Here is a 19,706-nt window from a genome sequence, read left to right as displayed (position 1 = left end):
TCTCCTGTCTTTTGTTAGTCCTGTTTCATAAATTTTCCAATCCTTTCATGTATGTTCTTTTTCTTTACATAATCCCTTCCTCTGATTTCCTTGGGTTATTTTTCACGTCCTTTTTCTAACTACATGAATTGAATGTTTAATTCATTTGTTTGCATTCTTTCTTAATCATGAATGTTACAAGCGATTACGTTTCTTTTTAATGTAGATATTTATTTATTTGAGAGAGAGCAAGAGAGAACACACCAGTGAGCATGAGGGGGGCAGGGAGCAAACTCCCTGCCCAGAGTTGATCCCAACTCTGGGACTTGATCCCAGGACCCTGAGATCATGACCTGAGCCCAAGGCCATTACATTTCTAAGTACGGCGCCTTTTACCCATTAAATCCCCCCATCCGGTCACCGAGTTCAGATACACTTACCCTGTAGCGGGCACTGTACTCTACACACATTGTTTTTACATCCCAGACTAATCTTTCATGCCCGTTTTACAGATGAAATATGCACTCAGATGTCTGTCTTGGTGCGCCTGGCTGGCTCAGTCAAAAGAGCACGTGATTCTTGATCTCAGGGTGGTGAGTTGAAGCTCCACACTGCGTGTAGAGATTACTAAAAAATAATCATAATGATATTAATTAATTATTTTAAAAATGCCTGTGTTGTGTTACTATTCCGGGGACATCTGGACATTCAGTTTTAAGGGATCCCCCAGCCTGTGCCCCTCTCCTCTATCTCCTATTTCAATACTCATAGCAAAAGCCATTTCTTCCAAGGGAAGGTTAGTAAAGCACTGACCGCCTGATCCAAAACTGCCTCCCTCCACACTTGCACACAATGTTTTATTTTCTTACAGCACTACCTCAAGCTATCTTGTTCATCTATTTTGTTTCCTTGCGATGATCTGCCTTCACGTCCGAACCTCAGACTTGAAGGAACAGACGTCGGGCTCCTGTTCAACCCCGCGCTCCTGAGGCTCCTCGAGTCCGCGGCGCGCGCCCGCAGGAGTAAAGAGTCGTGGAATCCGTGCCTTCGCCGCTGGCGGAGGAGCAGCCCTGGAGACTCGGCGAGACAGAAAGCAACCGCCCCTGTGCACTCTGGAAGCGTGACCCCGGGAGGAAGAGGCACCCTCCGGAGACGGGACTCCCAGCAGCTCGCTGAACTGCAGCCGCCGTGCCCTCCGGTGACAGGAGGGGGAACGACCACGGTCACGCACGGCGATTCCACCAGATTCAAACGTACCTCCCAAGCCCGCGCGCCAGCAAGACAGGAGGAGAGGTCGCCCAGCAGCACGGGGGGAGGAGGGGACGGCCTGGGGACCCGGGACTGGCGGCGAGGGGGGCGCAGGGCTTGGGAGCGGCACGAGGGAGCGCCTGGGCAGGACGGACCCGAGGGAGGCGGGGGGGAGGGAATGAACGGGGCGCCGAGGAGGCCTCCGGGGCCCGCGGCGAAGGCGGGCGAGCGGGCGCGGAGGGGCGCCGGGCCGCGGTAGGAGGCGCCGAGGGGCGCAGGCGCGGCGGGCGCGGGCGGGGCGCGGGCAGGGGGCGCGGGAGCCGGCGGGCGGGGCGGCCGCGGTGGCCGTCGCCTCACTTCCGGGAACGCCTGGGCGCCGCGCCCGCCTCCAGCGCGCTGCGCAGCCTGCCGGCCGCCCCGCACCTCGCAGCCGCACCTCGCAGCCGGGCGAGCGCGCAGCCAGGCCGGAGACCCCAGCGCGCGCGGCCCGGCCGCTCCCTCCCGCCATGGGGGCGTCGGCGCGGCTGCTGCGCGCGGTGATCATGGGGGCGCCGGGCTCGGGCAAGGGCACGGTGTCGTCGCGCATCACCAAACACTTCGCGCTGAAGCACCTCTCCAGCGGGGACCTGCTCCGAGACAACATGCTTCGGGGCACAGGTGGGAGCCGGGGCCGGGGGGCGGCGGAGCGCCGTCGCCCGGGCCGGGATTTGCGGGCGGGAATGCGGGTCTGGGGAAAGTGGGGCCCCGGGATGCGGGGCCCGGGGTGCGGGTCCAGGGATGCGGGTCCAGGGATGCGGAGGCGGGATCCCCCTCCCGCCGCCCAGGGGAGAGACCTTGGGCAGCTGAGCAATCGCGCCCCGAAAGCTCCAGGCTCCGGGGCAGCTTTGGGCGGGTCATTGGGAGAAAACACTGGAGAATTAGGACGAGTTCGAAGTTCAGAGTTTGGAGTAAACTGCGGGGCTTCGTTTGAGAGGCACGTCCCGGTCCAGTCGCTCTGCTCCCTGAGGATCTGTAGCCGGTTCTCCACGTGCCCTTTCACCCGGAGAGCTGAAGTTTGACCTGAAGGGTTTGCGCCTCCTTTTGCTTTGTTTAAACGCGAGGATTTTCTGGATCCGCCCGTTCTGCCATAATCTGGAGGCCGGGTATTATTTGTGCTCGCTGCAGTCACAAAATTGGCTTAGAACTTCGATACCCCAGAGATTTCTTAGACAGGAAAACTATTCTTGTGCATAGTTGTATGAAAGACAGTTTTGTTTCTTTTTTTTCTTAATTTTTTTTAAAGATTTTATTTATTTATTTGAGAGCGAGCGAGCATGAGAGGGGTCACGAGCAGGGAGCCCGATGCGGGACTCGATTTACGGACTCCAGGATCATGACCTGAGCTAAAGGCAGTCGCTCAACCAGCTGAGCCACCCAGGCCCCCGCCTGTTTTGTTTCTCATGCCAAATAAATTCTTAAAACTCAGCACGAAATCCAGTCAACAAACTCTGTACTTTACAATGGATGAATTTTATGTTAAGGAAATTATATGTTAAGAAAGCTGTTTTTATTTTTTTTAATTTTCTAATAATGATTTTAAAATGTGTTTTTGAAGTAATTCTTACACCCAGCGTGGGGCTTGAACTCACAACAGGGAGATCTGAGATCAAGAGTCTCACACTTACCGTCAGAGCCAACCAAGGCCCCAAAAAAGCTGTTTTTAAGAAGTCAACAGTAAGATGAGACGTTTTTCCTCAAAGGCATTGACCTTTATTTTCCAAAACAGAACTCATTTTGAACCTCCTTTTAAAAAAAAGTTTAGAAGTAATGCCTGCACAAGGTGAAAAAAGGATTGGAAAAAAGGACAGAGTACTTGAAATGAAAAGGAAAGCCCTCTCTGGTTCCCTGCCTCAGTCCAGTTCTTCACAGGGGAACAGGACCTGTGTTTCCTTTTAAAAATGTGTATTTGTGGGGCGCCTGGGTGGCTCAGCGGGTTAAAGCCTCTGCCTTCGGCTCAGGTCATGATCCCAGGGTCCTGGGATCGAGCCCCGCATCGGGCTCTCTGCTTGGCTGGGAGCCTGCTTCCTCCTCTCTCTCTCTGCCTGCCTCTCTGCCTACTTGTAATCTCTATCTGTCAAATAAATAAATCTTTAAAAAAAAAAAATGTGTATTTGTGTACAAACACACACACGGATCTCGTCCTTACTTTGTGCAGTATGCAATCATACTATGTATGTATTCTGCACGAGCGTATTTTCACTTTGTATCTAGGATATTTTTCCACATCAGAACATAAAAATCCATTGCATCCTGTTCATGGTTGTATAGGCATCTGTTTGCTGAATCTAGATCATTTCTAGGTGGGGTTTTTGTCTGTTTTAAAATACAAGGGAGGGGCGCCTGGGTGGCTCAGTGGGTTAAAGCCTCTGCCTTTCGCTCAGGTCATGATCCCAGGGTCCTGGGATCGAGCCCCGCATCGGGCTCTCTGCTTGGCGGGGAGCCTGCTTCCTCCTCTCTCTCTCTCTGCCTACCTCTCTCCCTACTTGTGATCTATATCTGTCAAAAAAAATTAAAAAAAAAATACAAGGGAGAAAAAGAACCACTTCAGTGGTTTTAGTTTGTCTCTTGGAGTTCTTCAATCCGCACGGCACGGAGTCTAGCAAATGAGTACTTTTATTTTTCTCTTCTAACATCGATCTTTAAAGAAACATACAGTGTATACGGTATTCTGTGGTCAGTTAACACTTCTTCAGAAGGTTAAATTGTTTGGCCCGCTTGCTAAATGTTCTTGATGCAACATTCTTAAGTAGTTTGGTAACAGTAAACAGCCTCCAACCTGGCACCTGGTGGGGGTAAGTTTATGTAAAGCAGGAAGGCTTAAAGAATGCCTAAGAGATTCTCTGAAAAATAACTGAGCAGTGAGGTATCACTGTGTGGTTAAAGAACACTTCTTTTTTTTTTTTTAAGATTTTATTTATTTGACAGAGAGCACAAGTAGGCAGAGAGGCAGGTGGGTGGGGGGAGGAGGCTCCCTGCTGAGCAGAGAGCCTGATGTGGGACTTGATCCCAGGAAGCTGAGATGAGGACCTGAGCCGGAGCCAGAGGCTTAACCCACTGAGCCACCCAGGAGCCCCTAAAGAACACTTTCAGCAGAAGCTAAGATTCCATTGATTTGTGAAAACATAAAGCATTTTTTTTTTAATTTTATTTTTTCAGTGTTCCAAGATTCATTGTTTATGCACCACACCCAGTGCTCCACGCAATACCTGCTTTCCTTAATACCCACCACCAGGCTCACCCAAGCATTTTTAAAAATTAAATTGAAAGCCAATGAAGTAAACTTCTTTCAAAATTAAGAAACAATGCCCTGCTTATCCTTAATATCCCCAGACAGGCCCACTGTTCTCTTTCTGACTCCTCGTGGAGAAAGGGAGGCTGGAGGGACCAGAGGGGAACATCCCTTGGCAAGAAGTCCAGCTCGCCTCAGCCTCAGGCGCCTGCTCCTTCTCTAAAAGGTCTTTAAAAACAGCAGTTCTTTAACAAAGAAAACAAAGTAGAGTTTAGGGAGATATCAGAAGATTGTTATTACAGATGTTCTGTATCTCAGGACTAAGAATATATTCTCAATAAATATTTTTCTCTTCTAACATTTTTCTCTTCTGTTTTTTTTTGTTGTTGTTGTTATTGTTCTTTTGTTTTTTAGTGGAATTGGATATTTCCCTCAGGATCAGAGCCGAAAAAGCATTGTAGTCTTCTATTAAAAAATACTGTTTAAGGGGCACTTGGGTGGCTCAGTGGGTTAAAGCCTCTGCCTTCGGCTCAGGTCATGATCCCGGGGTTCCGGGATCGAGCCCCGCATTGGGCTCTCTGCTTGGCAGCGAGCCTGCTTCACCCCTCTCTCTCTGCCTGCCTCTCTGCCTACTTGTCATCTCTCTGTCAAATAAATAAATAAAATCTTAAAATACTGTTTCATGTTTTTTGATACTAAAAATAAAGTATATTTCTTATCAATGTAGAAAACGTGTCATGAGAATTAAAATCCTCATAATTCCACCACTGGGAGACAATAACAATTAACCCTTTAGTGCCTTAGATGCTTTTTTCTTCCACACACCATGAGGCAGTCGCAAAAATGATATTTAATTTTTTTATTTATAGATTTTTAAAGATTTTATTCATTTACTTGACAGAGGGAACAAGCATTGGCACAAGTGGGGGGAAGGCACAGGCAGAGGGAGGTGGAAAGTAGATTTCCCGCCGAGCAGGGAGCCTGGTGTGGGGCTCCATCCCAGAACCCCGGGATCGCGACCTGACCCGAAGGCAGAAGCTTCACCGACTGAGTCACCCAGGCTCCCCCAAAAATGACATTTAATTTTAACCTTTTCCTGTCATTGGACATTTATGTTGTTAACCATTCTTTGCTATAATAAATACTGTTATGACCGTCTTTGTTCATGGACACTTGGCAGCATCCCTGCTTCCTTCCTTCCAGTATGAAATCCTGAGTGCGGCGTTTCTGTAAACGTGGTCCTGTCAAATAGGGTTGAAGAAGGAGGGCACTGGCTTACTCTCCAGCCTCTATTTCATGACGGTGCTGTGTTTTATAACCTAGAGCCGTATTTTAGAGCTAAAGCTTAAAAATCAACCCGGAGGATGGGACAAGGACACTGGACACACGAGGCTGCCTGTTGGCAAGACCAGATGTGGAGTCATGGTGACGGGCACGGACCCGGGGTCAAGAGGCTGGAGCCTAACTCTTAAGACGTTAGGGCAGCCCGCTGGTTTAAAGATGAGCAACTGAGTGCAGGAGGGGTTGAAAAACTCCCTCATTTGTCAACAGCAGTTACCCGGAGACGGGTGAACACCCGGGTCCCCTGGAGCACCAGTTAGACACTTCGCTGATGCAGTGTTGACGGTCAGGAGGTCATTTTTGGTGGGCACAACTGTTTAATCTCTTTATTTCGAAGGCTATTTGAAAAGCAGTGAGCACACCAAAACTTCATTTTATGAACATCAGAATTCGTGAATTTGAAAAGCTGCGTCGCTTTTGGTCTGGCAGTGTTCTGGCTGTGGCAGAAATAGTGAAGTTGCTGTGGGATTGCCCAAAGTTTGAGAAACTGCCTTGTGGTTTAGCGCTTCTCAGAGACTGAACCGTGCACTAGATAGCTGATCCTTTCCGATGTCCTTTGTGCTCATCTGTACGTTGGGGAAGTTGAACTTGGTAGATGATAGAGTCTCAGGCTAGTCAGCTCCCAGGATTCCCTAACAAAACTTTTATCATGTACACCTGCGCAGCACAGGCATCCCGAATGGTTTTGACAGTAGGGCCAATTATTTTTGTAAAGGCAAAAAACCCCCAAGCCCTAATTTATAAGAGGCAGTACATTTACATGGTTTGGAATTCCAAAAAAGTTTAAAAGGGCATTTACTGAAAAATCCTTCTAGAGCTATTTCATGTGTACACAACCAAATGTTACCTGTTCTTTACTGTTTTTCTCTTACATAAATGACAGCAAACAGGCATACTGTACTGTTCCTTTCATAATAGTGCTTTTCGTAAGGATTGCCTCATTTTTAATAGGCTCATTGAGATGTAATTCATGTACCTTCTATTTTACCCATTTGAAGTTTGCAATTTATTGGACTTTAATATACACCCAGAGTCGTGGAACCATTACCATTGTCAATTTTAGAACATTTTCATTACCCCCTAAAGAAACCTCATACCCATTAGTAGCCACTCCTGTCTCCCTTCCACTCCCCAACCTGAGCCCCTGGCAACCCCAATCTACTTTCTGCCTCTATTGATTTGCCTCTTCTGAACATTTCAGATGAACGGACCCATGCGGTATGTGGTCTTTTGTGTCCACTTCTTTTCGCTTAGCTTGACGTTTTCAAGGTTCACCCGTGTTGTAGTGTGTGTTGGTTCTCCATCCGTTTTATTGCTGAGTGGTATTTCATCAAATGGATGTAGCAGATTTTATTTATCCATTCGTGAGTTGGTGGACTTGTTTTCAAGTTCCTACACTTTGTAAGAGATACCAGTACTTCATTTCTTTGTATGGCTCAGTGGTATAATTTTGTCTAGACACTTCACATTTTATTTATACATTCCTCACTTGGCGGACATTTGAGTTTCCACTTTTTGGCTCTTATGTACAAGTTTTTGTGTACATGTCTTTTAATTTGTCTTGGATGTGGTATGTGTGTGTGTGTGTACACCTTGGCATGACATGCAGTTGCTAGGTAAGGTGGTAACTTTTTAACATTTTTGAAAACTGCCACAGTATTTTTCCAGTTTGGCTCCAGCATTGAAAACCCTCCCAGCAATAGAGAGGAGTTTCCATTTCTTAACATTCTTGCCTGTTCTTGTTATTATCTGTCTCTTTGATTATAGTCATCCTGGTGAGTGTGAAATGGTATCTCATTGTCGTTTCCATTTGTATTTCCTTAATGACTAGTCAGGTTGAACATCTTTCCATGGGCTTATTGGTCTTTGGTATATCTGCTTTTTGCACTCAGATCCTTTGCCCGTTTTTAAAAATGGGTTTTTATTTTGTAAGGGTTATGTCTTTTGTTGTTGTTAAGAATTCTTTAGATACTCTAAATACAAATTCCTTATCAGATAAAGAATTTACAAACATTTTCTTCCCTTCAATGGATTGTCTTTTCACTTTTGTGGTGTTCTTTGTGGTTTTTTTAATTTTTATTTTTATTAACATATATAATGTATGATTTGCCCCAGGGTTACAGGTCTGTGAATGTCAGGCTTACACACTTCATAGCACTCACCATTTCATATGTTCTTTGTGGTTTTTAATTTTAATGAATGCAGTGCATCTGTTTTTTCTTTTGTTGATTGTGCTTTTGGCCTCATGTCTAAGAAACCATTGCCTGATGAATAGTCATGAGGATTTATGCCTATGTTCTCTTTTAAGAGTTTTGTAGTTTTAGCTCTTACCCTAAGATCTGTGATTGATACTAATTTTTACATACAGTGTGAGGTTGAGGTCCTGCTTTAGTCTCTCTGGTCTGGATAGCCAGCTGTCCCAGCACTACTTGTTGAAAAGAGTATTCTTTCCCCCACTGAATTGTCTTGGTGTCCTCGTTGAAAACCGGTTGTTTCTGGAGTTTCAATTCTGTTCATTAATCTGTGTATCTACTGTTATCCCAGTACTGCACATTCTTGATTGATGGTCTGAAATCCAAAGCATGTGTCCTCCAACTTTGTTCTTTTTCAAGATTGTTTCAGCTGTTCTGGGTCCTTTGCTTTTTCATATGACTTTTAGGATCAGTTTCTCAGTTTCTGCAAAGACACCAGCTGGGATTTTGATAGGATTGCTTTAAATCTGTTAGGAATTTTTGGAGACTATTTCCATCTTATTATTTATTTATTTAACTATTTTATTTATTTATTTGTCCGGGAGAGGGGGGGGAAGAGCACACAAGCAGGGGGAGCAGAAGGCAGGGGCAGAGGGAAAAGCACACTCCCCCCCTGAGCAAGGAGCCCGATGCAGGGATTGGGTCCCAGGACCCTGGGATCAGGACCTAAGCTGAACTCAGATGCTTAACCCACTGAGCCACTCAGGTGTCCCGAAACTACTTCCATCCTTTTATTTTTTTTTTTTTTTAAGATTTATTTATTTGACAGAGATCACAAGTGAGCAGAGAGGCAGGCAGAGAGAGTAGGGGAAGCAGGCTCCCTAATGAGCAGAGATTCCAGGACCCCGAGATCATGACCTGAGCTGAAGGCAGAGGCTTTAACCCCCGGAGCCACCCAGGCGCCCTGACTACTTCCATCTTAATATTAACTTTTCTAATCCATGAATATGAGATGTTTCTCCATGTAGTTAGGTCTTTAATTTCTTTCAACAATGTTGGAGTTTTCAGATGGTTACACTTCTTTTTAAAAATGTATTGCTGAGATTTTTATTTTTATATTCTGATGTAATTGTGAAGGGAATTGTTTTCTTAATTTTATTTTTCAGACTGTTCAAGGCTACATTTTTTGTTTATTGATCTTGTGTGCTACAACTCTGCGGAACTCATGAGTTCTGGTTCTTTCAGTGCGTTAGGGTTTTCTGTACAGAAGATCATCTCTTCTGCAAACAGGGATAGTTTCACTTCTTCGTTTCTGGATGCCTTTAATTTCTTTTTCTGGACTACGGGCCCTGGCGAGAATCTCTGATACAATGTTGAGCAGAAGTGGCAAGATCAGATGATCTTTTCTTTCTTTTTTTTTTTTTTTTTTAGATTTTATTTATTTACTTGACAGAAAGAGATCACAAGTAGGCAGAGAGGCAGGCAGAGAGAGGAGGAAGCAGGCTCTCCGCTGAGCAGAGAGCCAGATGCGGGACTCGATCCCAGGACCCTGAGATCATGACCTGAGCTGAAGGCAGCGGCTTAACCCACTGAGCCACCCAGGCGCCCCCAGATGATCTTTTCTTAATGCTCTTCTTATACTGCTGAAATTCAGAACGTTTAAAATAAGCCCCATCCTCTCAGTCCCTTTGATGTCATCAGTTGGGGACCTACACGAGGGCTTGGCCTAAAGAGTGAGAGGTGAGCAAAGGGGCCGGTCCCCATTTTAGGGACTCAGCCCTGAAGCAGTGCAAGTTTTTACATTCTTTTCCCCCAAACACTGGTGGTGAGGCTGACCTCTGCTTCCCCGGAGCAGTGGTCAGATCCTGGTCAAAGCGACAGAGAGGTGCACCCGTACTAAGTATGTGCCCCTTTACAGTGGGGTATTGTATCGAAAGGTTCCTGAGTACTGTCCCGGGAACCAGGCCCTCTTCCTGATTCAGTCTTCGACCCCTGGCCCATGCCTGTCAATTCCAGGCAGTTAATGTGCTTAGTGAAAACCCGAAGTTTCATGCATATGACAATTTAGTATCTGTTCTGAATTCAGTGTGGCAGTTTATACCAAGAATTAGGGAAACAGTCATATACTTTGACCTTTTAATCTGACTCCTAGGAAGTTATCCATCAGAAATAATTCAAAAAACATGGGGCACCTGGGTGGCTCAGTGGGTTAAGCGTCTGCCTTTAGTTCAGGTCATGATCTCAGGGTCCTGGGATTAAGCCCCGCATGTGGCTCTCTGCTCAGCAGGGAGCCTGCTTCCTCCTCTCTCTCTCTCTGCCTGCCTCTCCCCACTACTTGAAACCTTTATCAAATAAATAAATAAAATCTTTAAAAAAAAATTCAAAAAACAGAAAAAAGAAGAAAGGGTGTTAAGATCTTCAAAAGTAGCAGGACTAGGGCAAAACCAAGACCAATTTAGATAATTTAAATGTCCAACAGTCCCGCTGTGATAATGTTTTATATATCAAACTTGGGTATATGTTGATGGAGTGTTATACAGTTAACCAAAAATGACTATATATAATCACTGAAAAATGTTTACAAAATAATGCTAAATGAAAAAAGGACATAAAACTATACATACACCAGGAGCGCCAGGCTGGCTCAGTTGGTAGACGTGCAACTTTTGACCTTGGGGTTGTGAGTTCAAGCCCCACATTGGGTGTGGAGCTTACTTAAAAAAACAACAACAAGGGGCGCCTGGGTGGCTCAGTGGGTTGGGCCTCTGCCTTCCGCTCAGGTCATGATCTCAGGGTCCTGGGATCGAGTCCCACATCGGGCTCTCTGCTCGGCGGGGAGCCTGCTTCCTCCTCTCTCTCTCTCTCTGCCTGCCTCTCTGCCTACTTGTGATCTCTCTCTGTCAAATAAATAAAATCTTAAAAAAAAAAGAAACCCAACAACAAAACAACCCTATATACACATAGATTACAATAGTATCACAATTCCTAATGAATACAGTTTAAATAGTTTGATGAAAACTGATGAACAGGGCGCCTGGGTGGCTCGGTGGGTTGGGCCGCTGCCTTCGGCTCGGGTCATGATCTCGGGGTCCTGGGATCGAGTCCCGCGTCGGGCTCTCTGCTCGGCGGGGAGCCTGCTTCCCTCTCTCTCTCTCTCTGCCTGCCTCTCTGCCTGCTTGTGATCTCTCTGTCAAATAAATAAATAAAATCTTTAAAAAACAAAAAAACAAAAAAAAAAACTGATGAACAAATCAAAATATTGTTGGGTAAGAATGACATCAGATTGTGAGTAAACTTTTAAACTGTCCATTAAATCTTTTCCAGGGCATTCCGTAAAACGTACTATGAACACTCTGCTAATCTGGCCAGAAACGGAATTGTGACAGCTGCGTCTATTGTAGAGGATTAGAAAAACCTCTACAGTAACATGATAGCCAGCACTTACGCTGAGCCACTTATAAATAATGACTACTTCAGGTCCTTACTTAAAAAGAAAATAATTTCTAGTATCCTGTACATTTTTCTGATTAGAAAATTTGCCAGAATACAGAATAGTGCAGATAGATTTAAAAAACCACTTCTGTCGCACAGAGGTGATGGCTGTTAACCTGGTGTCGGTAACTTTTATTATTTTTTCTGTCCCTACATTTGCGTTTACATATTTTTATAAATTGGGAATTTGAAATAGGTATAGATTGTTTAGTAACTTCTGTTTTGTTTTTTTTTTTTAATTATTTGAGAGACAGAGATCACAAGTAGGCAGAGAAGCAGGCAGAGAGAGAGGAGGAAGCAGGCTCTCCACCGAGCAGAGAGCCTGACGCAGGACTCGATCCCAGGACCCTGGGATCATGACCTGAGCCGAAGGCAGAGGCTTGAACCCACTGAGCCACCCAGGTGCCCTGTAACTTCTGTTTTTATCACAAAAGTTGACAGTGCACATTTTTATATGCCGGTGCCGTCCGGAGGTCCTCTCCAGGCTGGTGGTTTGCTCGGGGCCTGGAACGGGGTGAGACAAGTACGCTTGCTGAGAGGTGCTTCCCTCCCTCTTCTGCTGTAGAAATTGGTGTGTTAGCCAAGACGTTCATTGACCAAGGGAAGCTCATCCCGGATGATGTCATGACTCGGCTGGCCCTTCATGAGCTGAAGACACTCACGCAGCACAGCTGGCTGTTGGATGGTACGTGCTGTCAGAGCATCTCAGCCGGCGGGATGATGCATGTGGGCAGAGCAAGGGCATCTCGTGGCCACACACACATCTGGTGGCTGGGGGGCCTGAGTGCCACCATTCACCACCCTGAGGCCTCCAGCCAGTCCCCTTCTCTGGGCCGGCTTCTTCCCCTGAAGCAAAAGGCAGCGGTGGACCGTATGATTCCTACACTCGCTTCAGCTGTGACTCGTTCCTTCCCCCTCCTCGGAGGATATTTTATGAGGAGGGAGAAGGAAGGGTGGAAAGTAATTTGTAGTCAGCTATAAACTTTTTCCCCAGCCAGAGCTGCGGTGGGATCCTTGAGGAGAGGTTGATTTTTAGTTTTTGGAGAGAGAGGTATTTATTGTAAGGAAGTGGCTCACAGGATGATGGAGGCTGACAGATCCCGAGATCTTCAGGATGAGTGTGCAAGCCAGAGGCCCAGAAAACTGCTGGGTGGTCAGTCAGGCTCCAGTCTGAAGGCCAGCGGGCTTCAGACCCAGGCAGAGCTGGCTTCCGTTTGAGTCTGAGGTGGGAAAAGCCTCAGACTTTTGAGTATCTCAGCTCAGGGCAGTCAGGCAGAGGAACTCCCCCTTACTGGGGGGAGGGTCAGCCCTTCTGGTCTGTCCAGGCCTTCCCCGGATTAGGGGAGGCCCACCCACATCAGGAAGAACAATCTGCTTTACTCAGTCTCCTGATTTAAATGTCACTCTCACCTAAAAACAGCCCCACGGACAGACCCCAAATAATGTCTGACCAGTATCCAGGCATCCCATGGGTCCAGTCAAGTCGACGCATAAAATTAACCACCATCACAGCTGCCCTACAGCTCTGATCCGCCTGCCCCGCCTTCCTGCTTTTTTTCAGATTGTCCATCATTCATTAATCCTCTTCCCCCCCCACCTTCCTTTCTTCTTCTTCTTCTTCTTTTTTTTCTTTAATTCGTAAAGGTTTTCCAAGGACACTTCCACAGGCAGAAGCCCTGGATAGAGCTTATCAGATAGACACAGTGATTAATCTGAACGTGCCCTTCGAGGTCATCAAGCAGCGTCTCACTGCGCGCTGGATTCATCCAGCCAGCGGTCGCGTCTACAACATCGAATTCAACCCTCCCAAAGCTGTGGTGAGTCACTGTGTTGGCACAGACGGCCTTTGACTCCTTTTGCTCTCGCAGACGTGTTAGGACATCTGCTCCTTGGGGAATGTTCTCAGGTCACGTGGTGCTGTGGACCAGTCCGGGGTGCTCGGCTTGTCTGTCCAGGAATCCACGGGAACAATGGGGGTTTGTTACTCACTCAGAAGCCTGCCGGGAAGTGTGCTAGGAGTTGGGGTGAGAAGGATTAGTGACGGCTGTGGCTCATGTAGGGGTTACAGGTGGGATTCCCAGGCTTTCGCTGAGTCATCTTGTATACATCTGAGATGATTGAGAGGCTGCTTTTAGGAAACCTTTTAACTCTAAGGACTGATACCGGCAAAGACCTAGGTTCTCAGGGCTCTGTGTCGTGGTGATCTGTGTTTGGATTTGGTTCTGTTTACTTAGAAGCACACTTGTGTGCTTGGTGCCTGCAGAGGGATGTCTAAAAACACGCTTCGAAGACAAGACGTTTGATCCCAGCCTCTTGTAACTCCTATTTAGGGCATCGATGACCTGACTGGGGAGCCTCTCATTCAGCGTGACGATGACAAGCCAGAGACAGTTGTCAAGAGACTGAAGGCTTATGAAGTCCAAACTCAGCCGGTCCTGGAATATTACCAGTGAGTTGGTCACTTTTCAGAGCTTCTCTTGCATGATGAAGCACTAAGTTAGGTTTTGATTATCCGTGCTTTAAAGCTGAAATGCAAAACACCAGAAGATCTGATTCAAATTGGTTTAAACAGTGTGGGAAGCATATTAGTTTATGGAACAGAGAATTCCAGAAGGTTGACGGGGCTTCAATCCCCACTAGGTTTGGTCAGAGTTTTGCCGTACTTTGAGCTTTGCATTGGCTGTGTCCTTAGACTCCCTGCCGGGTTGCACACGGCTGCCGGGAACGGGCGGGCGCTGAGGGGTCAGCATTCCCCCAAGTGAACAAAGCCCCACATGTCACGACGGTAGCGCCGACACAAACCAGCCCCTGTGGGTCGGGAATGCCTTGTACTGATTGTTGTAGGCCTAGGTTACTGCCCGTTCTGGAACCAGCTCCTGGTTGGGAGGGAATAGGCTGGTTAGTCACCCTCTGGAGTGGGGAATCCCCCCAGAGTCTACTGTTGGGTAGAGGGAAGGCTGCTGTGGATGGTGGGGAGGCAGGTCGGCTAATGCCCGCCACCCGTGTCATTAGAGGCACAGAAGCCTCAAATGGCAGCCTAGCCTCAGATCCTTTATTTGGCTACTAGTCTTTAGAACTTGTATTTGAACACAATTTTGTCTGCTTGTTCGGGAATTTGTTTCCCCCAACAAATATGGGAACAATGGTGAATAATTGTTTGGCTCAGTGCAGTCTGCCTGCTCAGTCCTGACCTCTGTTCATGGAGGAGGGACTGCATCCCCCTTTCCCTTAATAACATTCACTAACTGAACAGTGATTCTGTGTCAAGACCGCCCGATAATGTGGTTGGAGCAGGTCTTGGATCCTGACTGCCCAAGTTCAAATCCCAGTTCATTGTTGGTTAACTCCGTCTTAACCTCTTGCTTAACTGGGGGTAAGGATAGAGGGTTGAAAGAGTGTGTTCCTGGAAGGGACTCCTAGAACTGGGTCTGACGCAGAGTGAGCGCTGTGTCATCGTGGGCTGCCACCGGGGGTGGTGTGACGGGTACACATGCCGTGACCTCTGAAGCCATCGTCTCCAAACTGTTCTAGAGTAGTACTTTCTGGACAGTGAAATTACGGGGGAGTTGGCAATTCACTTTCTCCAGTGGCTGTTACCCTGAGTCTGTGGTTTCTGTAACGAGCTTGGCTCTGCAGGTGACCAGCTGTGTGTGTGGCCCTGGGCACGGTCTTCATTCAACCTTTGTGCCACAGTTTCGTCACGTGTGAAGTCCAGAGCAGTATTAAACAGTTCCTCCTGCATAGTGCTGTAAAGGGGATTGAGAGAATCCACATAAAGGCTTACCGCAGCCCCAGCACCAATAAATCACTCAGTGGTAGCTGCTGTTTTTATTTACTCTGCGGACACGGGTCCACACGGGTCAAGGCCAGGCCCCAGGAAATTGCACCTCACACCCCAGGGTGAGGCAGAGAGCTGGGCAAATCGTAGTTTCCATACCATGGGATCTGTGCTCCTATCAGTCAGGAGCTCATTCACACTAACCTCAACAAAGGGGAATTAATTCTGACTACACAGTCCAAAGGTAGACCCTGGGTCCAAGTGTTCAGAGGGCGTCCTCCAGCCTGGGTCACGGTCAGCTCCTTTTCCGTGTTGGCTTCAATCTGTTGGGCTGTCCCTGTGTGAGCCCCCCAGCATCCCAGCTTGTCTCTTACCACTTCAGCTACTGAGCAGAAAAGAGGGCCTGTTTGCCAGGAAGAGTTTGGAGTCAGCACCCATTCCCTCTGCTCACGTCCATCCTGGAAGCTGGGGAGTGGGGAGAGTTCCACACAATCTCACAGATCGATTTTGGTGAAGGTGTTGTTTCGCAAACACAGTTTTGTTACCCACTCGAAAGGAATCAGAAGGGAGAGTGCGTTGTTGCTGGGCTGATCTGAACAGTGCAAGGCTATTCTTAGAGGTAACCAGCTCACACCAGCAGAAATGGGGGTTATTTCTCTCCAGGAGGAGTTGGGAAGGCTGCCGAGAGGAAGTGTTATGATCCAGGTCCCTATCTTAGGAGATACTTTAGTTTTTTTGTTTGTTTTTTAAGATTTTATTTGAGAGAGAGAAAGAGCACGAGCAAGGGGAGGGAAGGGCAGAGGGAGAAGCAGACTCCCGGCTGAGCAGGGAGTCTGATGGCAGGACTCGATCCCAGGACTCTGGGATCATGACCTGAACTGAAGGCAGACGCTTAGCCAACTCAGCCACCCAGGCGCCCCAGGAGAAACCCTAGTCTGTCCAGGCTTCCAGCTTTTGCTCCCTCTTGCCATGAATTGAAGTTTTCCTTCTAAACTCTGGCATGTAGAGCTAAGGCTGGGCTTATCCAAAAACTGAAAAGTGGTATTTGCAGCAGTTTCAGTGGTAATCAGCATTGTTAGTTTAAAACATTTTAAGACATTTAGCATTTCAGCAGTGAGACAGAGTGATTAGGTCTGTGCTAACAAACAGCCCGAGGTGGTTAGTCTTACGGGGACCTGTAGGTGAGGCTGGTTTTAATACAGAGAAATGAAAATGACAAATGTCCATCCAGGGACAGCTTTCAGATCGGATAGGTTCCCGCACTTGCGCCCTCAGTAATGTACTCACTTGGGACTTTGCACTTCTATTTTAAATTTTTTTTTTTTAATTTATTTGACAGAAATCACAACTAGGCAGAGAGGCAGGCAGAGAGAGAGGAGGAAGCAGGCTCCCTGCGGAGCAGAGAGCCAGTCGTGGGGCTCGATCCCAGGACCCTGGGATCATGACCTGAGCCGAAGGCAGCGGCTTTAACCCACTGAGCCACCCAGGCGCCCCTGCACTTCTATTTTAAACACCATATTCAAAAGAAACAAAAACAGGGTTTGGGTTTTTTGGTTTTGGGGTTTTTTGGGTTTTTTTTGTAATTTGAGTAATATGTTAGCAAACTGTTTAGCAAAATAAATCCTCCTGATAAGGAACATTACACATTTAGAGGGAGAAGAAAGATCCCGGGTCCCTATCTACAGCAGCAGCCCTATAAATACATCGCATAGTCACCCGGAGATCTATTTTGTTTTCAGCGCATATCAGAGTTCTCAAAAACGACAGCATCTTGTGATTCCATGCTCTCGACTTGCACAAATGCTCTTTCAGTCTGGGTGAGACGCCTCTTGTTTAAGAGCCGCTCCCAGCTGACTGGCGCCATCCACGGGTCCGTGTTAAATCAGTATCACCTGCAGACCCCTCCTTCGGTTGTCGCGTCATCCGATGACATGAAGTAAAGATCTTTCCCCCCCCCCGTTTGGAATATAGCGTCAAACGGACTTTACTCAATTTGGGTATGCCATTCCAGACATTCTCAGGGTTCCCTATCTCCTCCATGCCATTTGAAAGGTTCAGAACCCTTGTGCCTCCTTCAGGCGTTTCCGGAGTCTCACACTTAGACCATGTGTTTCTTAGACTTGACCACACAACACATCTGGGTCCAACAGTAAATCCTCTCAGGGTGCAGGTTTTCTCGGTTTGAGCTGAGACACGATCTTGCAAAGCATTATGGTGCTTCCTTCCAGCTCGGGATTGCTCTTCAGAGAACAAAGTCAATGATGAAATGGCATCTCTTTCTATGCTCTATAAGTTCTTTGTATAGATTCATTTTACAGGTCCTTACCGCAGAGATGCAGTGGTGACCTATGGGCAAGCTGTGCTGGCCCTCGGAACATTCCACACGACGACTTCCTTGTGGCTTGAGGATCACTGTTAAGTGATTCTTAACAGAAGATGATGATGTGAGGAGCGCCTCGCTGGCTCAGTGGGTGGAGCACACACGACTCTTGATCTCAGGGTCCTGAGTTCAAGCCCCACACAGCGGGTGGGGGAGAAGAGTTTTTTAAAAAAATGATGATGTGGATTTGGGGGTCTAGTAAGCACAGTCTGTGATCAGTAGAGAAAGGCATTGGCTTGCAATGGTAAACCTAGATTTTAGATTCACTTGTGTCCTGTGGCTTACAGAAATGGTCAGTTGCAAAATAGGACTGCTTACTGAGTGTGTGCTCAGTGTTTTAAATATAAAAACGTAATCCTTTCTAGAGCTCAGATTCCTTATTTCATTGATAACACTGTATGTTTGAAAGTAAAGTAACAGCCCGGATCTCCAAACTGGTAGTAGGCTTCCAAACACGGGGCCCATCAGACACCCTAGGCTTTGTCTGCTTACCCACTTGCAAGACCACTTCCTAATACTTGATTATGCTTCCTGCTTTTTGCTTAGCTTTATTTTTTTCCTCTTTCAAATTTTGAGGGAAATGGCAATAAAAACTGTTTTTATGGTGTCTCCTATTGTGTTTCTCCATTTTTCCCCAAGGCAGACTGGTATGGGTTGCTGCCACACCAACTGCCAATGTCTCTACCCGTGGGGGTAAGGTGATGAGCAGAATCAGAATCCCAGGGCTGCTTTTCAGAACACACTCTCCCTCCAGAGGTTCTGGCATTCCTCCTCCTGCTTGCCATCCTCCCCCAACTCACACACAGTGTCTGTAAGTGTGCCCAAGAGCACCGGAGGAACGCTGATTTCTTTCCACAAACAGAATCAGTCTTTGCTCTGCAAGCTTTCACTTGATTTTCAGAGGCTTCCCTGAGGACAAAAGCATTCCTCTATGATACCTTATAAAATTTGGAGAGACTAATTAAGAGATTAATTAGGACTTAATTTTAAGTAACTCCCACTGTTGGGGTGTCTGGATGACTCAGTCAGTTAAGCGTTTGACTCTCGGTTTTGGCTCAGGTCATGATCCCAGGGTCCTGGGATGGAGCTCTACATCGGGCTCCCTGCTCAGCGGAGCCTGCTTCTCCCTCCCTCTGCCTGATGCTCTGCTTACTTGTGCTCTCTCTCTGTCAAATAAGATCTTTTAAAAAATAAATAAAAAATAAAAATTAACACTTTAAAAAAAATTAAAATAGAAAAGTGTGGGTTTATGACAAGTATATGATACAATGCTGCTTAGGGGCATGGCTTTGTTAGCAGTAACACCTTCCGATTTTTTATTTTGTTTCTGACACTTTTGCCTTGTCTGTCTAGTTAAACATTTGACTAATACTCTGTTTGATTTTGGAAGTATTCTAATACGACCCAAGATTTGAGTAGTGTCTCGGGGTGGGGTGGGGCAGGGAATCACTTTGAAAGAGCTCATCAGACAAAGTCAGACGTGTTTTTTTTGTTTATTTTTTTGTCATCTTTAGGAAAAAGGGAGTGTTGGAAACCTTCTCTGGAACAGAAACTGACAAGATCTGGCCCTATGTCTATGCTTTCCTACAAACAAAAGTTCCACAGATGAACCAGAAAGCATCAGTTACTCCATGAGGAAAAGTTCACATGACCAGTAAAGCGAGCAGGGACTCCTCGCCTGCGCATCCAGAAGCTCCTTGTTCTGAGACTGGCGTGTGTGAATTCTTTTGACAGTTATACTAGTTTCACTTCCACTGATTTTATTCTGGAAACTGAGGATGTGTCAGATGAGTCTGATACAAGATTCTTCTTTTGGTCTAGTGTGTTTTACCCAGATATCTTCTATCAGCGTGCAATTAAAAAAGCATCAGATGTCTTAACTTTGGAAAAATCTTCTAGAGGATAATTAAAAGAGCAGTTGGTAGTAGTGTAACTTTTATTCAGAAGTGGTTAAGATTTTTATTTTTCTGGAAAAGCTAAAAAAAAATTTCACGTCACTTGGTAAAGCATCTTATTAGAGAAATGTGT

At 46.6% G+C, this 19,706-nt stretch overlaps 1 protein-coding gene across 1 annotated transcript; it reads left to right on the top strand.

Moving 5' to 3' along the window:
* Positions 1–1,614: 1,614 nt before the first annotated feature.
* On the top strand, positions 1,615–19,611 carry AK3 (adenylate kinase 3). The gene is made up of 5 exons (XM_046022521.1): positions 1,615–1,884; positions 12,086–12,205; positions 13,165–13,337; positions 13,851–13,969; positions 19,193–19,611. Exons 1-5 carry the CDS (start codon positions 1,734–1,736, stop codon positions 19,311–19,313), a joined length of 684 nt encoding a protein of 227 aa, XP_045878477.1. The 5' UTR covers positions 1,615–1,733; the 3' UTR covers positions 19,314–19,611.
* The last annotated feature ends 95 nt before the right edge of the window (positions 19,612–19,706 follow it).

The sequence above is a fragment of the Meles meles genome, chromosome 11 (genome assembly GCF_922984935.1).
Source record: "Meles meles chromosome 11, mMelMel3.1 paternal haplotype, whole genome shotgun sequence".
Classification (NCBI taxonomy): Eukaryota; Metazoa; Chordata; class Mammalia; order Carnivora; family Mustelidae; genus Meles; species Meles meles.
The sequence above is the reverse complement of the archived record's forward strand: the minus strand, read 5'-3'. Positions and strand labels throughout refer to the sequence as shown.